The 18,717-nt window shown below is 45.4% G+C and overlaps 2 protein-coding genes across 6 annotated transcripts in view; one reads left to right on the top strand and one right to left on the bottom strand.

Moving 5' to 3' along the window:
* NXN (nucleoredoxin) overlaps positions 1-4,277 on the top strand; it is a 194,088-nt gene extending 189,811 nt beyond the window's left edge. For both annotated transcript variants that reach the window (XM_037809396.1, XM_037809395.1), the window contains one exon: positions 1,486-4,277. In XM_037809396.1, the coding sequence (XP_037665324.1) occupies positions 1,486-1,668 (183 nt within the window). In that variant the 3' untranslated portion in view covers positions 1,669-4,277. The remainder of the gene's footprint in view (positions 1-1,485) is intronic.
* A 3,105-nt stretch (positions 4,278-7,382) lies between these two features.
* On the bottom strand, positions 7,383-18,663 carry MRM3 (mitochondrial rRNA methyltransferase 3). Of its 4 annotated transcripts, XR_005212734.1 has the most exons (5): positions 18,349-18,663; positions 17,842-18,086; positions 14,461-14,628; positions 8,038-9,725; positions 7,383-7,683 (listed from the first exon to the last, which is right to left on the bottom strand). XR_005212734.1 is itself a non-coding variant. In XM_037809461.1 (4 exons), exons 1-4 carry the CDS (start codon positions 18,660-18,662, stop codon positions 9,193-9,195), a joined length of 1,185 nt encoding a protein of 394 aa, XP_037665389.1. In that variant the 5' UTR covers position 18,663; the 3' UTR covers positions 7,383-9,192. The 4 variants fall into 4 exon arrangements, 3 of the variants coding, with proteins under 3 accessions (XP_037665389.1, XP_037665388.1, XP_037665390.1); XM_037809461.1 differs by having other exon boundaries at positions 7,383-9,725; positions 17,917-18,086; XM_037809460.1 differs by having other exon boundaries at positions 7,383-9,725.
* Between the last annotated feature and the right edge of the window lie 54 nt (positions 18,664-18,717).

Raw genomic sequence — 18,717 nt, forward strand, 5'->3', positions numbered from 1 at the left:
TCCCTGGACTAGGAAGTCATGCCAGGGCCGCCGGACAGAGGAGCCCCGCGTCACCCCACCTGGCTGCGGCCTCACCTGAGTTTCTGTCCTTGGCAGCTTTCTTGGTCTAGTTCCCTGTCCTTGTGCTCCCAAGCAAGGCCACATGGGGGAGCCGGACCCCTGAGCCCAGGACCCTGGCCCTCTCACATCCCCCTGGGGCAAGGGGGACCCCATGTTTCTGTCTGGATCCTGTGTCCTCTGGCTGGCAGAAGTTATACCTTCCGAAGCTTAGCAGACATTAAAATTCCAAAGCCTTTGTGGACATCAATGTTCTGACTCCTGTGGCTGGCGTGGGAGGGTGGGGGAGGCCACATCGCCTGGGCTGGGCCTGGGCCTTCCTAGCAGGAGTTCCATGTACAGTATTTGTCCAGGTGTCTCCCCGCTGTTTATCAAGAAGATTTTTTTATTAACCCATATGGAGGCCTGAATCGCGTGAACAGTGCCAGAGATGTTGAATCACCCAGCACTTCTGGGAATTAATGTTTCCGGAAAGAAAAAATTAAAATGACCATCGCCAAGACTCTTCCTAAAGATTTGTCCTTTGAGAAGGGAATGTTTTTGTCCCAGAAACTGGTGAGCCAGTTTCATAAATTTCATAAATTTCATGCCTCCTGCCCACCACCGTTTAAGGCAAAGAATACCCCGGGTCCTTTCTCTGCAGAGCGACTCTGGTTTTTTGCATTCAATTTAGAATGCTGTGCATCTTCTAGAGAGACAACCTCAGGGTGGGAGTGCAGGGCCATTTTCCATGATCTTCCTACTGGGGGTCGGCAGTGTGAAAAGTAATCTCACATGGTTGCTACCTTACAAATCCTTTCTCCTTGGCTTTGGATTTCTGTGTTTTCCTTTATATTTGAATAAGGCGACGTCAGATATTGGGGGAATTCACCTGGACAGCCGCTGGAAATGTATGACAAAGTGTCAGCTTCCTTCTCAGATAAATACAGAGAACCAGTTTAAGTGGCACTGGCTTCTAAACTGGCTGGTGGTGCAACTCCCACCTCCCTGAAACCACAGGGGGCAGTGAGCTGTTTCTATTTAAAAACATTGTGGAGTTGGCCAGATTGGTCACAGATAATCCACAGGGGGTGCTGCAAATAATTGAGAATTGACTGCACAAAATAAGCAATCAAAGGGCATCAGATTGTTTTAAAGCAAGTCATCCAGAGTACACATTAAAGTTGTTTTCATGCCCGTAAAGAAAAATGACTTGTCTGGTGATTGGGGTGATAGAGAATTTTACCAACTAGCTTCCCTGCCCCCAAGGGCAGGGCAGGGTCCTCTGCTCCCCATTCTGAGGGCTCGTCTCTCCTTGAGGGGGGCTTCCTCCTCGGGGTGGTGGAGTGGTTCTTTTCCCGTGCCATCTGAGGGACCTGGGCCCAGGGGGATTCAGTTTCCTCTGTCTTTACAACTTAAAGGTTTTCTTTACCTTCTGGTGATTTCCAGGATGACATGACTGACTCCCTACGAGATTACACCAACCTGCCCGAGGCCGCCCCCTTGCTCACCATTCTGGACATGTCAGCCCGAGCCAAGTATGTGAAGGATGTGGAGGAGATCACCCCCGCCATCGTGGAAGCCTTTGTGAATGACTTCTTAGCAGAAAAGCTCAAACCAGAGCCCATCTAGGGGGCCTCCGGCCTCACAAGACATTATTTAAAACTCAGTCTTCTCCTCCTCCCCTTCCTTCTCTCCACCTTTGGACTTTTCCAGCGTGTCCTGAAGCACACAACCCCAGTGTCCAACCTCTCTGTGGTGCCTTGTTTTCTGCGTAACTCCTCAGCTAGCACCCTGGGGTGCGTATCCTCGCAGCAGCAGCAGAACCTGCCATGTTTGGAGGATCCACGGGGATGCATAACCCAGCCAGAACTGTGACTGCCTCACCCTGCAGAGTTCTTGGGGAAATATTTGCCAGGGTGTTCTCCAGAGTAAGCACCAAAGGGCTGTGGGTTGGTTCTGGCCTGACTCTTGTGTAAGCACCACACGCACAGCCCAAGCCAGCCAGAAGGGGACAGCCCATCGATCCACATACATGCAGGTGGAGCAGAGACAGGGCCACGTCCTCGGTAGGCCTCAGCTTAGAGCTGTTGGTCAGAACATCATTTTCTAAGTGACTTAGTCTCTCTTGGTCTGAGGTTGCAAACAGCAGCTTGTCAGTGGGCTCTTGGGCAGGGGATCTCCGTATCTAAAAGGAAGCTTGTGTTTTTCTTCTGGTGAGAAAAAGAGTAGCTAAAGTAACAAACTATATAGTAATTGTTTACTTTGATTGAGCTCCTACCATGTGCTGAGAGCTTCTTATTCCTTTCTTATATCTCTTTCTTCCCATGGCCTTGACCTTCCCCAAGTTTCTGCCTTCTCATATGAACAGCTCCTGCTCTCTTGAATTTGGTTAACGAATTATTCCCCTTAGACATCTTCCCAAGAAACTCAGCACAGGCCTCTGTCTTGGCACAGCTTTGTACCCGGGGATCATGGACGCTCTGTTAGGTGCCTGCACCCTCCTTTGGTGGCCTGTGTCATCCCCTTTTCTTTCCAAAGCAGAATGGAAAAGTGGCCAGAAATTGCTAGAGGCTTAACTTTTTCCTAAGAACCTGCAGAAGGAGCTGTGTCCTGGGTCAGGAGTGAGGGCAGATGGTTGCTCTAGGCCCAGGTAGCTTAATCCCTTATTTGGGCTGAAAACTGACCACGAAAAGGAAAATGACAACGACATCTGTGTTCTTAGGATTTCGGATGGAGTGCTTTTTTGGCCTGGGAATTTGCAAGGTTGAGCCTACTCAGAGCTGGTGTCAGGGTCTTAAACAGTCCTTCAGCTCCACTTACAGCACTTGCCAACCAAGACCACATATTTGGAAAGCCCAATGCCCCGCCCCAAGAAGCTGTTGAGACTTGTTCTTTGCTGAATTGGATTGTTTATTTGTAGTTCAGAGGTACAGCGTTAGTTGGTAATTAGACTGTTATTTGATGTTAGCAGCGTGAAATGCTAGTAAGAAATAAAGGAGGCCTCTCTGGACATTTATCAACCACTTGGCCATTCCTGTTCTAAATAACAAAAATCACTTGTTAGCTTCATTTTTGCTCATGATGCTGTGCTCTCTTAGGGGGTGGGGGGTGGGACATAGAAATCCCCTTGACTCTCATTGGCTACCTGGTAAATCTGTCCCAGAATTTTCAAGACCTCTCAGACCTAACGTGACCATCTGTCAGATCCTCCTGGTTTCTAGAAGCTAGGAAGCTCATTTGAATCTGTGCATCAGAGGCACATCCTTCTTGGAGCTCTGGCCGCTGCCTCCCTGGTTTGACTTGGCCCTTGGTGAATTCCCACAGGACATGCATCGTTGTGGACACTGGCTTATCTCCTCCCTGCAGGGGAGCCAAGTGGCCTGAAGCCTGAGACGGCTGTTAGGGAAACAGACGGGAATCATGCAAGGTTCTCCCTGTGAAGAAAGGGGTAATAGTTTGAGATCCTCAAACTGAGCTGTCTCCTAGGGACTAGGGGCTGCTCTGCCAGTGTCGCCTTTGGTGGGCAGTGGGTGAAGGCACAAGATAAAGTCAATCTACCGTGGAAGACGGGCAGGATTCCTGTCTTGATTACCTTTGAGTAAAGGCAGTGGCTCTTAGCACTTACCTATCTTCTGGGGCAAAGTTATAAAGTCCAGCGAGGGGTTGCTACAAGTCATTGCCGGCAGGAAAATTAGGTCATCTGTGATACTTTCACAGCCTTTCTACAGCTAGCTCTGAACTACTTGCCACCAGTGTCAACTGGATCCTTGACACCAGAATTCCCCCTTTAGAGTGGATGCGTAGGTTAGTTAGAACCAGTGAGAAGGTTTGTATAGTAGCTACTTTGGGGGAAAAACACTGGGGGAGGATCACTTCACCAGCACCAGTAAAAAGGTCCCTTTCTTGATATGTTTGAGAGAAATCTTAAAGGTTACTGATACAGACGAAGTTGGTGGCAGGAGTAATTCCCACCAAGCAACTCCAAAATACCTTAAAGTCCTTGTCACTAATTGTAAACAGGTTAACACAGCAGCTGTGACATATTTAAGGGCTTCTACCATCAGCCAGGGAAACTGGGCCCTGCAGGTTGAGGCAGGAAGGTGGCTGTAAAAATGCCACCCTGGGATTCCCAGATTTGTATTCACCACAGTGACTTCCAGGTCTGGTTTCTACCCATGTTCACAAAAGAGATGAGATGTTTGAACTGTCCCCAACAATAAAGATCTGCTTAAGAAAAAGGGTGTGTATTTGGGATCCATGTGTGCAGTGGGCAGGTACAGAGGAGCACAAACAAGCTGCTTTTCCAGGAGTCCTGTGGCTTCCTGCTCTTGCCTTGCATTTCTCTCTGAAGACAGTGTCTCTCACCAACCCGAGCCAGTGCTGCCTTCTGGCATCAGCTGAGCTACAAGTGGTAATTCTGTTTTCAGCCAGACTGTTTTTTCCTGTTGCCTAATTAAAGAAACGAAAAGGCTGTTCACCCTTCCTGCTGCTTTGTGCCAGGGCAGCAAACTGAAGTCAGCAGTGATATAAAAATGTAGCGGGACATGGCCCAGGAACAGGCCAGCTGGGCTGGTAGAGTTGGTGCTGTGCAGCTGGGGAGAAACACAGCTGTGTCCCTGTGTATGTGTGGGAGCACTGGGCACACAGAATTGCAGCACTGGCCTGAGCTAGGGTCCGGTCCAGCCCCCCTCCGGTTGCGCAGGCATGGGCGTGCACATACAGTGTTCACGGTGTCACTTCTCCCGGGCTAGCCCATGCTGGCCCTTCATATGTCCAGAACATCATTGTGGTAAATCTTGGGGGACAATGCATGGGGACTGCAGAGGTTAGGGGTGCCCTCTGCAGCCTCTCCCTGGCTATTGCCTTGTGAACCCAGGGCTGACCTGGAGGGCCTGAGCTCAAGGAGAGTTGCTCAAGTTTGCTCTGAAATGGTTGTATTGGAGAAGTGAGTGCTTTGCCTGCATTCCTTATTGTTAACACCAACAGGGAGAAGAGTACATCCTGCTTGCCTCCAAACAGGCTAAGGGAAAATTCTTTGGGGACAAATGGTTGCTGTCTGCTGGCTTTATTATTAGTACTAATGGTCTGTGAGTGTGTGTGAAGGGTGAAATATTTTCCAGGAAACTAAAGGTTGCATGTAGGAAAATTTATATTGGGCCTGCTCTATGGGTCCTTTGGCTGGGATTTCTCCTAATGGGGGAAAATAGGACATAAGTATGTTCTAGAAATGCCTTATCTGTGAAAGCATGAAGAAAGCACGAAAGCCTGCTTTATTTTTCAAGGCATAATAAGTGTGCCCTCCCCCTTGGTGTTTTGGAATACCTCCTAGGTCAAGAAACATTTTACTAGATTTGGGAAGTGCCTGTTCTGAAGAATTGCTGATTTCCATTAAATAATGTACTGACCCAAGGTAGGCAGAGATAGGCTCAAGTCTGGATTCTCGGGAGCCCATGCCTCACACAAGTGAGCCACCTGCACATGACATAATTAGGATACAGTATAGAAGACATGATCTGGGGACCTGGGGCCCCAAAAAATAAATTTCCTGTGGACCTCAGAGGATATGGAAGTCCCCACATCAAGAACCACTGTGCAAGCCTTAAGTCAGTCTGCACCTCCTTCCCATGGTGGAGGGGCTTGGAAGGCTGGGAGGCTAGGCCCTGCTGCTGCCATCATCTCCTCCTCCCAAGCTTTCCTCCCTTGCCTTTTGAGGAAGCAGCAGCAGCTTGCTGACGGCCTTCCCCAACTAAAAGGCTTCACTTGAGAACAAAGTAGGCCTTCCTTACAAAACATTTGGGAACTCCTGGTGTCGAGAATGGAAAGAACGTTAACTGAAGCCATCTATATTATACTTGATCACTGAGCAGCGACAGCAGCATCCCAAGGCTTCTGGTGAGAACTCGGGTCACTGTCACTGTCTCAGCTGCTCAAATGTAACATGGTTCCCTAGTTCAGACTTTTAATGTCATCAGCTCACCCATTAATTTGTTTTCCAGCTTATTATCTTTGGGCATCACTAACGAAAGCAGAGGGGAGTAAGATCTTGGAATGTAATGGTGGTTAAAGATTATTTCTTTTTTTTTTTTTGTTAAAGTGAGCCCAAATCAGGCCGCCTCCTGCAGGAGAGGAAGGGCACGTGGCTCAGAGTGGGGTCCCAGGCCTTGCAGCGCAGCTTGTGATTTTCAGCCGAACCAAGGAATCTCTGGAGGAGGAGCTGTTTCTGGGGTCCTTGTGGGGCAGAATGGCAAAAGTGGAGCTAAATGCAGCCCAGCTTGGATGGTGGCGGCAACTGGTGTTGCTGTTAACCCTGGAGCAAGCAGTAGGTCCCAGATAAAACCGGGGCAACTTGTCCTCAAGTCTGTTTATCCTCTGGGTCTTAATGACCAGGATTCTGACCGAGAGCAAGCAGGGGTAGCAGGGGAAGGGAAGAGAATGGCTCCTGCTTCCTCTATGACCTGCAGGGCTGTGCCTTGGGTTCCCAGTGTGAATTCCAGGCGCTTGGGGACCTCAATATTTCCCAAGTGCTTTCTGGGAGGCTCCATTCTAAGGGAAAGTTGTGCTAGCTTTTTCTGCTGCTGCCACTTTGCATTTCTGTCCATTTCCTCCTTAGTTTTTGTTCCCAATGTCCCTCTACTTCAGATTTTTCTGCCAAGATGTGACACATGGATGGGTCTCCAACTTGAGCAGTAACAGCTCTGTGCACAAATGGCTTGCAAAATGCCCTCTGTAGGAGGAAGACGTTTGACTCCATCCTTTTTCCCTCTTCAATAATTTTAAGTCCGGGAACAAATCCTGACCTCTCCCTTCAGCTTTGGAAGTGGTTTCTGAGACGCAGCCTGCCACCTTGTGGCAGAAGTTGCTATTACAGCTATGCCTCAATACAAAGGCAAAGGGGGGGGGGGGCGCTTGGCCCGCCCGACAATGTTCATCTTTCAGCTGAACTGGGTTTTTTTTTCCTATTTCCTGGGGAAATGGTGACAGAACAAATAGCCTCAAAACTGAGAAGTCAAGATAGTGGTTTCCCAATATCAATCAGCGAACAATAACTTTTTCTCATTTTTATCAGTTTCAATCCATTAATCACCACTTGCTTCCAGTTGCCACTTTGAAGAAAGGAAATTCCCCTTTCTCCCTAAATTATGCCCATGAATATATAAAAAGAACTCACAGGACACTGTATGTAAGCCATTGACTATAAAGGAAAATAAATGGGATGTAAGTTTCTTTTCCCTCTTACATCCAGGATGATAAAATAGGTTTAAAATTATTTGCAATGTATAGTGGTGTGCTTTGCTTTATTTTTCCAAATAAGGATAAGGCACAAGGTTCTTTTTTTTTTTTTTTTAATTTGTAACAAAAATCAGAAGGCACAATAACCCAGGGACACAAATTGTGGGAGATTGGTTTCATACTAGAGATGTGAGCTTTGTTGTAGCAACATCTGTTCCTTTAGCACTTTTCTAAGGTGTTGAGGGAGACCCATGTGGCATGAACTCTCTGGGCTTCCTCCCAGACTTAGCTCACAGGTGTGAGAGGCATGATGGTCCTCTTTCAACTCATGTGAAGTCTGCCGATTACGCCGAGTGCTCCCTCCAGCCTTTGTGGGGAGAGGTGCTGTACAGATGCTTTGGGTTCTTCTCTTTTCTAAAAGCCAACCAGGGAAGGAGGGTTTCAGGAACAGTCTGTGAGCTTGAACCCACAGCTAGAGCTACCTATTTTCAGAAAAAGAAGCCTGGGAGGGCAAAGCCAACCAAAGAGCACTGTTCTTCATCTCAAACATGCCCGAGCACACTCCAGTCCTACCTGCCCCTTGCCATCTGCATTTACCTGCATTTACCCTCATGTCCCCAGCTAAGCCTGGCTGGCACCTGGTAAGTAAGAGTCCAGTTTACCCCAGAGAGCTTGAGAAAAGCACACCAAGGTCCTCCTGCAGTGCTGCCATTAAGAAGAAACCAAATAATACCCAGGGTTGTGGGCCTGAGGGTCCCAATCTCTCACCTTCAGAACCCTCCCTTGCAAGAGCTGTTTGAGGCCTCTGTCACACAGCATCCAGGAGCATGGCAACTTCTTGAGCAGTTCTGTTCCTCATGTAGGATGGGGGATTAAATATAAATAGGTAATCTGAGTTGGCGAAAAGTGTTTATTTATAAAGTAGGACTAATACCAGGGGACTAGTAAAAAGGATGACTTTCCTGATAGATGCAAGGTTAAGCTGAAGATTTTAAAACTCAGTTTCCTCCTCTGCATGAAGAATCCTATCTGCAGCGGTGCCAAGAAGGTAGGACACCACTGATGCATTAAGCTGTTTCTATCAATGATCATAAAGGGGAAAAATTGTGCTACATGTAAATACTGGTTAAGTCAAGGGCCTGAACAAACAATCCCAGAGAATGACACATCCAAGCCCAGAGAACAGCAGCTACTGGACATCATGACCGGGAGCCCTTCGTTTCCTACATTAATCTCTTAGCAAAGTCCTCACCACTAGGCCAAAGGTTAAAAGGCACTGAAACCAACTGGCAATGCTTAAATAAATCTTTTTTAATGTAAGTTGCTGGTTCTACACATCACAGTTTTTTTTTCCACTGATGACAGAAGTGAGTGAGTTGGCCATCTGCAGCATACCCTTAACTGTGGCCCATAACCCGAGCTTGAAGACTACAAAACCTCTGCCCTCTCTGCCCAAGAGGATGCTTGTGAAATGTCAGGAATGTCTGGCCACAAAAATGCTCCTTGGCAGACAAATTTTAAAAACACTTAAAGCACACCATACAGTTGTGTGGATCATCCATGTTTGTTTTCATGTCAAAAAAAAAAAGGTAAAATCGTACAAAAACAGGACCATTAAAAATCAGCAGGGAGATGAGAGATCGCAGGAAGAATTTTAATCTTTGTTAACAATTCAAGAATAAGCAGAAATTCATGGTAATTCTTATTTTTCCAATAGGCATACACTGGTATTTTTTGCATATGATGACCTGGGACACCCAGAGAAAAGGCTCAAAGAAGAGAATGGGGTGCAGAGGTCACACACAGCTCTCCCGGTATAAACGGGCCCACAGTGGCCAATTCTGCCGACCTCCTTACGGTGTGCCTGGAAGTGGGAAGAGCAGGAAACTCCTTTAAAGTGCAAGATGGCATCCACATTCCCTTTCACTGGTAACTCCTGTCCCTGCTCGCATGTTCTGCCCTTACTCGCAGCTGTCTCTTCCCTTCAAAGAGAAGGATGCTTGCAGCCATGGCCGAGTTTAGGCTGTCCACACCAGGCACGACAGGGATCAGCAGCCTCCGTCCCCCTGTGCTCTTGGCCAACTGCAGGGACTCCAAGCTCACTCCATGGGTCTCCCCACCTATCACCACAGCTGCTGGGGCCTCTGTCCAGTCCAAGTCGTAACTCTGGACTTCAAGTTCAGGGAGCCAGACTTTACCAGCTCCAGTTTCTAGATCCTCCTCTTCATACTTGCGAAACTTCAGGAATCGCCGGTCACATGCCCATGCACGGTCACTGGCTTTATCAGACACATGGGCCTGGGCGTAAAGGCCACAGTTGTCAGCCACATAGACCCGGGTGTCGGTAGACAGGTAGTTGGGCACTGTTTCCCATTCCAGATTGCTGACAATGGGCACCTGGAAATGTGCACCCATACCTGCCCGTAGCACTTTTGGCTCCCAGGCATCAACACAGCCTAGAAAATTAAAAGATAGGATAAAATCAAGATTGCACAAGCTGTCCTGAATTAGAGAACTCTGGAGTAAATCAGAATAATTCCAGATCCAGTAGCTAAAGCAAAAAGTTATTCCATTTAGTCTTCTGCTTCCCTGATGATAGCAGTATCCAGTAAAGGAATGTTGATTAATTTCTGTAGTGCTAAGAACAAATTTTATTCATCCCTTCAACACTTACCATGTACATGTGCCAGATACTGACAGAGTTGTGAAGAGAATTAGAAACAGTCCCCAACCTCAAGGAGCTCATGGTATAGTATAGTTGGGATGATATTTAAACAGGTGACTACAGTATCAGTAATAACTGATGTAAAAGAAGCATGAACAGGGTAATAGAAAACCCTGCTGCAAAGCCGGGCTATCAGGAAAGACATCTAAGAGAACCTGATGCTGAGCTGGCTCTTGAAGGATAGCAGGAGCTTGTTAGAGAACAGCCTAGGCAGAGGACAAAGTTACAGAAAGGGGGGAAGAGTGTCACACTCCAAGTACTGTAAGTAAGGTGACCGGGCCAACTAAAGGGTGGGGATGTGGTGCGAGATGAGATGAGAGAGAGCTAGACACACCAATTTAAAGGAGCCTGGGTAGAGGCTTGGGCAAGATGGCGGCATAAAGAGGAGTGGAAGCTAAGTAGTCCCCCTGTAACAACTAAAAAAATCCAGAAACAACTAGTAAATAATCCAGAATAACTGCGAGGGGACAAATGAGACTGTCCACTCATCATACACCAACCTGAATTGGGAGGAATGCCCAAGATCACAGCATAAAATCTGTGAGTAAAACCTGCGGATCCAAGTTGTGAGACCCCCTCCCCCATAGCCTGAGCTGCAAAGCCTCGTGGTGCTAGAGAGAAGCTCTCTCCCAGCAAGCAAATATAGCTCAGCTGAGCTCCAACTGGGGTTTTAAGTAGCGAGTGTGAACTGCTCACTACAGGTACAAATCCCCAGAAAACAGACAGAGGCTTTGGGTGACAACTGACCCTGGAGAGCCAGAGGATCACCTTGGACTAGGTCTGAAGGGGACTATCTGTTTCTTTTTTGGCTCAGTGGAGAAAGCTCCAATCATTTTCAGTTTCCAGGGCTGTGACTCAGAGAAGGGTGGAGACAGCACAAGCAGAGAGAGAGACCACTGAAATGCTAATGACCTCCCCCTAGGGGGTCTATCTTCTCTAAGAGGAAAGGGGTGGGGCCCTTTCCATTCAGAACCAGACCCCAGAGCCTGGGGGTACACGGCCATACCTCCTCACACCAGTCAAGAATTATAGGCTAACAGGCATCACCTGCTGGGTAGAAAGGCACAGTGACCTGAAGCATCACAGGGTGGAGCAATTTCCAAGACACATCCTCAGGGAAACCAGATACTGAGTATTTCTTCCCTCTGGGACCTGAGCCTGTTCTGGTCTGGGAAAACCTGATTTGGATAACCAAGGAAACCATGCCTAGACAACAGAAAATTACAACCTACACTAAGAAAAACAAAGTTATGGCCCAGTCAAAGGAACAAACGTACACTTCAAATGAGATACAGGAATTTAAACAACTAATGCTAAATCAATTCAAAAAGTTTAGAGAAGATATTGCAGAAGAGATAGAGGCTGTAAAGAAAACACTGGGCATATATAAAGCAGAAATCAGAAGTTCAAAAAAACAACTGGTAGAATCTATGGAAATAAAAGGCACAACACAAGAGATGAAAGACACAATGGAAACATACAACAGCAGATCTCAAGAGGCAGAAGAAAACACTCAGGAACTGGAGAACAAAACACCTGAAAGCCTACATGCAAAGGAGCAGATGGAGAAAAGAATGAAAAAATATGAGCAACGTCTCCGGGAACTCAAGGATGAAACAAAGTACAATAATGTATGTATCACTGGTGTCCCAGAAGGAGAAGAGAAGGGAAAGGGGGCAGAAGCAATAATAGAGGAAATAATTAATGAAAATTTCCCATCTATTGTGAAAGACATAAAATTACAGATCCAAGAAGCGCAGCATACTCCAAACAGAATAGATCTGAATAGGCCTACGCCAAGACACTTAATAATCAGATTATCAAATGTCAAAGACAAAGAATCCTGAAAGCAGCAAGAGAAAAGCAATCCATTACATACAAAGGAAGCTTAATAAGACTATGTGCAGATCTCTCAGCAGAAACCATGGAGGCAAGAAGGAAGTGGTGTGATATATTTAAGATACTGAAAGAGAAAAACCGCCAACCAAGAATCCTATATCCAGCAAAGCTGTCCTTCAAATATGAGGGAGAGCTCAAAATATTTTCTGACAAACAGACAATGAGAGACTTTGTGAACAAGACACCCGCCCTACAGGAAATACTAAAGGGAGCACTACAGAGCAACAGAAGACAGGAGTGCATGGTTTGGAACACAATTTTGGGAGATGGTAGCACAACAATGTAAGTACACTGAACAAAGATAGCTATGAATACAGTTGAGAGAGGAAGGTGGGGAGCATGTGAGACATCAGAAGAAAAGAGGAAAGATAAAGACTGGGACTGTGTAACTTGGTGAAATCTGGAGTATTCAACAATTGTGATAAAATGTACAAATATGTTCTTTTACAAGGGAGAACAAGCAAATGTCAACCTTGCAAGGTGTTAAAAATGGGGAGGCATTGGGGGAGGGATGCAATCAACGTAAACTAGAGACTGTAACTAAAAAAAAAAAAAAAAAAAGAGCCTGGGTATGGTAGGTTGAGGAGTTTTAGATTATATCCAGAAGACAATATAATGCCATTGATGAATTTTAAGTAAAGGAGTGGCAGAATCTGATACATGTTTTAGAAAAGTTCTACTGGCTTCAACATTGAATTTGGATTGGAGCCGGGAAGACACTTGATTTGGGGAAATTAGTTACGAAGCAACTGCAGTAATCCAGAGAGAAACAATGAGAACGTGAACCACACACACATACACACATACACACACTTTCTCTTTGCCCCTCAGAAAGAAATGACACACTGAAGAACCTGTTCTTTTAGGTATAGTCATACATAAAAGACAAGCGACTCTATGCATTGCCAGAATGGCACACACGTGGCCTTCCTTTCCCAGGACTCACCAAGAGTAGGCTGAGAGGTGACACAACCGGCACCTCTCCGTGACTGCACCACACACCCACTGTGCCAGCTTGAATGTGTTGTGTCTCCCAAACACCATTATCTTTGATGTAGTCTTGTCGGGCAGACATTTTGGTGCTGATTAGATTTGCTTGGAATGTGCCCCACCCAGCTGTGGGTGGTGACTCTGATGAGATATTCCCATGGAGGCGTGGCCCCACCCATTCAGGGTGGGCCTTGATCACTGGAGCCATATAAATGAGCTGACTCAAAGAGAAGGAACTCAGTGCAGCTGTGAGTAACATCTTGAAGAGGAGCAAGCTTGCTAGAGAGGGACATCCTGGGAGAAAGCCATTTTGAAACCAGAACTTTGGAGCAGACGCCAGCCATGTGCCTTCCCAGCTAACAGAGGTTTTCCAGACGCTATTGGCCATCCTCCAGTGAAGGTACCCAATTACTGATGTGTTACCTTGGACACTGTATGGCCTTAAGACTGTAACTGTGTAGCCAAATAAACCCCCTTTTTATAAAAGCCAATCCATCTCTGGTGTTTTGCATTCCGCAGCATTAGCAAACTAGAACACCCACCATCTCCTCTGACTTGTTAGCATATGTCTCCTCACTACACAATTAATTCACCAATCTTCAGGATAGATTAACTAGGCAAACCAGATTTAGAGAGAAGAATAAGCCAGGGTGATGGAGCTATAACACTGCCCACACATATCCCAACTGGGGGTTTTCCCAATCATTGTAGGGAACCAGAGATGGGAATAAGAGTGTTCACCAAGGTGGGAGAAAGAGGGGCTCAGACTCATGAAGGGCCTTCTAGTCTGACCCTGCTACCTGGTGGGGAGAAAGGGACAAGAAGAGATGTCCCCGTCATGTCCTGGATCCTGGCACCACACCAGGTGTTTCCTTCTCTCTTTCCCTCTTACATACCAGCCACTGTGCCAATGTGAAAACCACACAGCTTACATTATATAGATACCCTTCCAAACCACACCCGCTCTCAGAGCACTCAACAAGGAGGGGTCAGGGAAACTGATGATGGAACGCTGGCAACGCTGGCAGAGAAATGCACTCCCACAAGGTGAGCCTTACGGGATCAAAGAGTTGAAAGGAGCAATTTAGGCAAGTTTCAGCAAGAGGTGCCACAATTAGTTGACATTTACTGGGTGTTTCTGATGAATGATTCCCTTCCCTTCCCCTCTCTTCTCAAGCTGTAATAGGCATTTTAGGCACGTCCCAACTGTTAGGCAACGTATCACGAGTTCATAATCACACTAGGCTGACATCATTCCTCTCACAGGATTCACATAACGTCAAAAGTTGGAAAGGTCTCACATACCCAACAACTTGGGAACTCAACATCATTAAATAAATGACCCGAAACCAAGTGATAAAATATGCTCATCTCACTTAAACTTCAAAACCACCCTACAGGTAGATTCTGTTATTTTCCCCACTTAACAGATAAGGAAACTGACATTCAGAATATTACTCATTGACACATACTTAGTAAGGGGCAGATCCAGGATTTGAACCCATGTATGTCTGCCCACAGAACCCTGGCTCACTTAAAAATGGCCAACCAGTCCACCCAGTAACAGGCACGCTTACCTTTGGTGAGTAATACTTTACTGCAGCCTGCCCCAGCAGCAGATCGTAGAATCGTCCCCAGGTTCCCAGGGTCACGGAGATTGTCACAAATCAACAACAAGGGCAGTGAATGGTGAAGCTGAGTTTCTGAATATGTCATTGTAACATGGTCAGGTTTGGCAAAAATCCCTGAGAAAACAAAACAGGAGGTTCACTTGCCTGATGTGGACATAGAGAATAATTTGACTTTTCATTTACTTATGATTCTTTATATATTCTTAATTACAAAATACAGGAACACATTCTGGTGGAAAAAATTCAAACATAAAGCCCTCCCCGTAACTCTTTTCAATCTTGGAGTGTACCCTTTAAGAACTTGTTCTATGCATCCATAACATGTATGTACCATATATGGGACCTTTTGCTTTTTCCTTTACATAAAAAATATACACTATTTTAATTTATTCTGCAATCTACTTATTTTACTCAATAACATAACATGCCTTCGAGAATTAGCACATCAGTACATTTGGAGCTACCTCATTCTTTTAACTGCTGCATGTTATTTTATAACATGAATGTACCAGATTTAGTTCTTCCCCTGACATTTAGATTATTTTCAATTTTCCCTTATTATAAATAGGCTTGCAATGACTGTCCCTGTATGACATGTGTCCAAATATTTCTCAAGGATAAGCACCTGTAAGTGAAATGGATAAAGGATATATGTGCAATCTTAATGTTAACAGATACTGTCAAGTTGCCCTCACCAGAGGCAATTCTAGTTTATTCACACCAGGAACACATAATTACCTGTTTCCTACCTTAAACACTTGTCAACAAAGAGTATGATTCATCCCTTTTAGTTTTTGCCACTTTGATGGGGAAAAAACGGCCCTTCCTTATTTTACATTGCATTTGCCCTGATTACCAGGGAGGGTGAACATTTTTTCCAAGTTAACTATTCATAACTCCTCTTCAGTAAGTTCCTTCTTTCATTCATATTTCCTGAATTGTCTGTTGCCATAACCTTTGCCCATTTACCACTGAAATTTTTAATGGCTTATAGTCTAAATTTAGTATTTAAAAAGCAGTTATCAGTCTGCTATACTCTCACACATATCTTCCCTTCATCACCAGTATTAAAATTAAAAGTATATTCCCAGAAAAAAGAGTTTGAATTTAAAAACCTGAATGCATCAAAGAAACGACTCCTTTTTCAAACATACTGTGGCTCTGGAACACTGTCTTAGGGATGTACTCTGCAAAGGGCTCCACCAAATGCAGAGGCTGCAGGTGCAGTGAGGGTTTGATGACTCCTGAGGCCTCAGGTTGGAGGTGCCAGAAGATTGGGAGTTTCCGAATGGACATAACCATTCACGTGGTGACTTCCCTGTCCTCAATTTAATACAAAGGAATACAAATGGACCTGGCAGTACCTGGAAAAATGAAAACCTTAAGTGTCCTCCTTAATGAAAAATTCTCTCCTCTTACTTAATAATCCTTACAATTCCCAAATTCCCAAAATTCTAGGGAAGTATTTAGGGGAAAAGGGAAAAGATGGAACAAGGCTAATTATCATATTAAAATAAAAATGGTTTTCGAGTATATGAAATCTCTATGGCATAGATGAAGTTATTCTGGTGGATGTACCACATATCCACAAGCTTCTTGAGTGAATTCATTACGCTTCTTGAATCACAGTGTTCACTGGTATAGATGATGATGATAACTAACATTTATTAAGTTAAGGCAGCCACTGTTCTAAGCTCTTTACGCATGTTAACATCAAATAAAATTCAATTCCCAAATAAAATTCATGTTCCCAAGGGACTGTAGGGTTTTTAAAATTTTACTAGCATTTTGTTGTATACCAACTGCTCCAATAAATGGACTGCTGCCTGAGGTTAGGAAACGAACAAAACAGTACCTGTCCTGAAACCTAATACAATGACAAACTTAGGGTTCTTATCAAAAGGCAATGCAGGTAAAAAGCCTAATCTACCAATGAAGACCATGGAATGGTATCAGGCATCTGTGTGTTGTATAAGACCTTGCACTTGGGGGTCACAGAGCTGTAAGACCATTTGGTGTGATGTCCTTCAGGAATCCTTCAACTTCTAGTTGAAATAGCTGTGGTGCTGAAAACTCACTGCCTATAGAGACCTCACATACATTACCGGGTTTTAGAGATATACCTAAAGTTTGACAAGTAGTGCTAAAGCCAGTCTATTTCTCCCCGACCTCTCTCCTCAAATCTAAAATAATAAACCATGATAATGATAAGCTGACTAATATATATTCTTAAAAGCCATGAAATGATGAAAGGAGTCATGATGATGAAAGAGGCTACAGAAGTCCAGGATGGGGCTAGCCACTGCCCGCACACAAGCCCAACGTGGCAAGCATGGTAAAAATTAGTGACACTTTCACTGTAGCAAGGAGGAGGGATTAGAGAAGTATAGTCAATGAGAGTGTGGTTATACAGAGTGAGTGGAGGACTTTGGTCCTCCAAGTCCCCATCGTAGGGTCTAAGAGCTCTTAGTGCAGGGGCCCAGACCCCGTGGCTTGCTGGGTTACAGAAACAAGAGCTGGTCCCCTAGAATCTCCTCTCCCAACTAATGGCCACACAGTTAAAGGATGAAGTCAGTGAGCCCACCACAGGTAATACACATGCACAACTAGTGTGAGAGGCCCTGGCCTAAATATCAAAACCTTGCAGATAACTCCCTCAACCTTCAACTGTCCCTTACTATCCAAGAGAATCTCTATGTTTACTACCATTTGATCACCTGATCTTAAATATAATTTCAATATTAAAAAGGTATAAAGAATTTAGTCCTCCCATATTTAGACAAAAGACTTTCTAAGTGCTAAAAGCATCATGGTTATATAAAACCTTAAATCAGATTCAACCAAATGAAGAAATAAGACTCCATAAGATAAGGTCTCCTGTTTAATGGGCTAAACAGGATAATGAATTGCTGGCTGCACCTCTCTGCTTAGATCTGCTTCTAGAATAAGGGAGTTAACAACAGATATCACACTGGCAGAGGTTTTGTAGAAATGGAGGGCTAAATCTTTTGGTAAACCTTTACTTGATTTTTAGTTTGACATTAAGGGTTAACCGAGTGACCTTAAAAATATAAAGTTTGACGAACAGTGGTTATTCCTAAAACTAAAGAGCCATTATAACACATGGTGGTGGAAAACTGTCTTCAGTTTCCACTAGAAATACTAGAAGATGCATAGGTTTGTTAACTGTATTTTCCTGGGCATCTTAAGAAAAGGTTAGGCAATAACATTTTGAATTTGGTTTAAATAAAATTTGATGCTCTGAGACCAGCATAAACAAAGAAATAATCCTAGGTCTCTACTTCTAGTAACAGTGTAACCACTGACCCATTATTCCTTGAGGCGCTACGAGGTCGGACCAGTCCTTGATATCCTCAAATTTCACCTTAATGAGGCTCACACCTTTCAGTTTATCAACAGGCAGCTCCTTTATGTATTCCAAACGGCTAAAGAAGAAAACCTGTGGCACGGCACCAGCCTTCAGAGCGTCGGCAATCAGCCTGCGACCCTCCAGCAGGATCTTCCCTTGCTTGTCTCGAAACGGCCTGGATTTAACTATTGTCATTACACTTCTGTGGGTGGAAGCAAAAAGACTAGTAATTATCAACATCCTTGTTACCAAGACACACCTGGTTCTAACAGTCACAAAAAGTTTCACTGACAGAAACAAAGAAATTCTAAGGGAGACACTTATTCTGCCCCTTGTGCATATGAAAAACCAGCGGGCTGTACTGGAAGAAGTCCTCCACCAGGAGGAAAAGGAGATTAATTAAGGGCCAGCTCTGGGGCAAGAGGAGAAATGGGAATACTCAACAAGCTTGAGGAACACATCACCTCAGCCTCTTGTCCCCGGAAAAAGCCTTATCGTAGCGAAGCCCCGACTCTTCCCAGGTACTGGGCGTCGGGGACGTGGGCACCTTAAGCGGCTGCTTCTGTTTTTGCTCTTTGGAATTGGTCTCAGACGCTGCCTTCCGAGGCTGCTTCCCAGGACCGAGCTTCCGCTCCACAACCTGTCCGGATGGAAACACTACTTTCACCGGACTCCGTCGCAGCGCCCGGACCCAGCGCCGCGCGTACAGGTCCCAAGGCTGGACCACCGGCAGCAACGGCCGCACAGCACAACTCACGACCCTCGCCGGCGCCGCCATCTTCCCCTGCGCTGTGGGATACGTACGTCACGGGAACGCGCCGACGGTGGGCAGT

This window comes from Choloepus didactylus, chromosome 18 (assembly GCF_015220235.1).
Source record: "Choloepus didactylus isolate mChoDid1 chromosome 18, mChoDid1.pri, whole genome shotgun sequence".
NCBI classification, from domain to species: Eukaryota; Metazoa; Chordata; class Mammalia; order Pilosa; family Megalonychidae; genus Choloepus; species Choloepus didactylus.

Coding starts and splice junctions, on each gene's coding strand:
- MRM3 (XM_037809460.1), bottom strand. CDS start 18,662: ATGGCGGCGCCGGCGAGGGTCGTGAGTTGTGCTGTGCGGCCGTTGCTG. Junction 14,629..17,841: donor AGCGCCTCAAGGAATAATGG/GTCAGTGGTTAC, acceptor TTGTTTTCTCAG/GGATTTTTGCCAAACCTGAC. Junction 9,726..14,460: donor TAAAGTATTACTCACCAAAG/GTAAGCGTGCCT, acceptor TTAATTTTCTAG/GCTGTGTTGATGCCTGGGAG.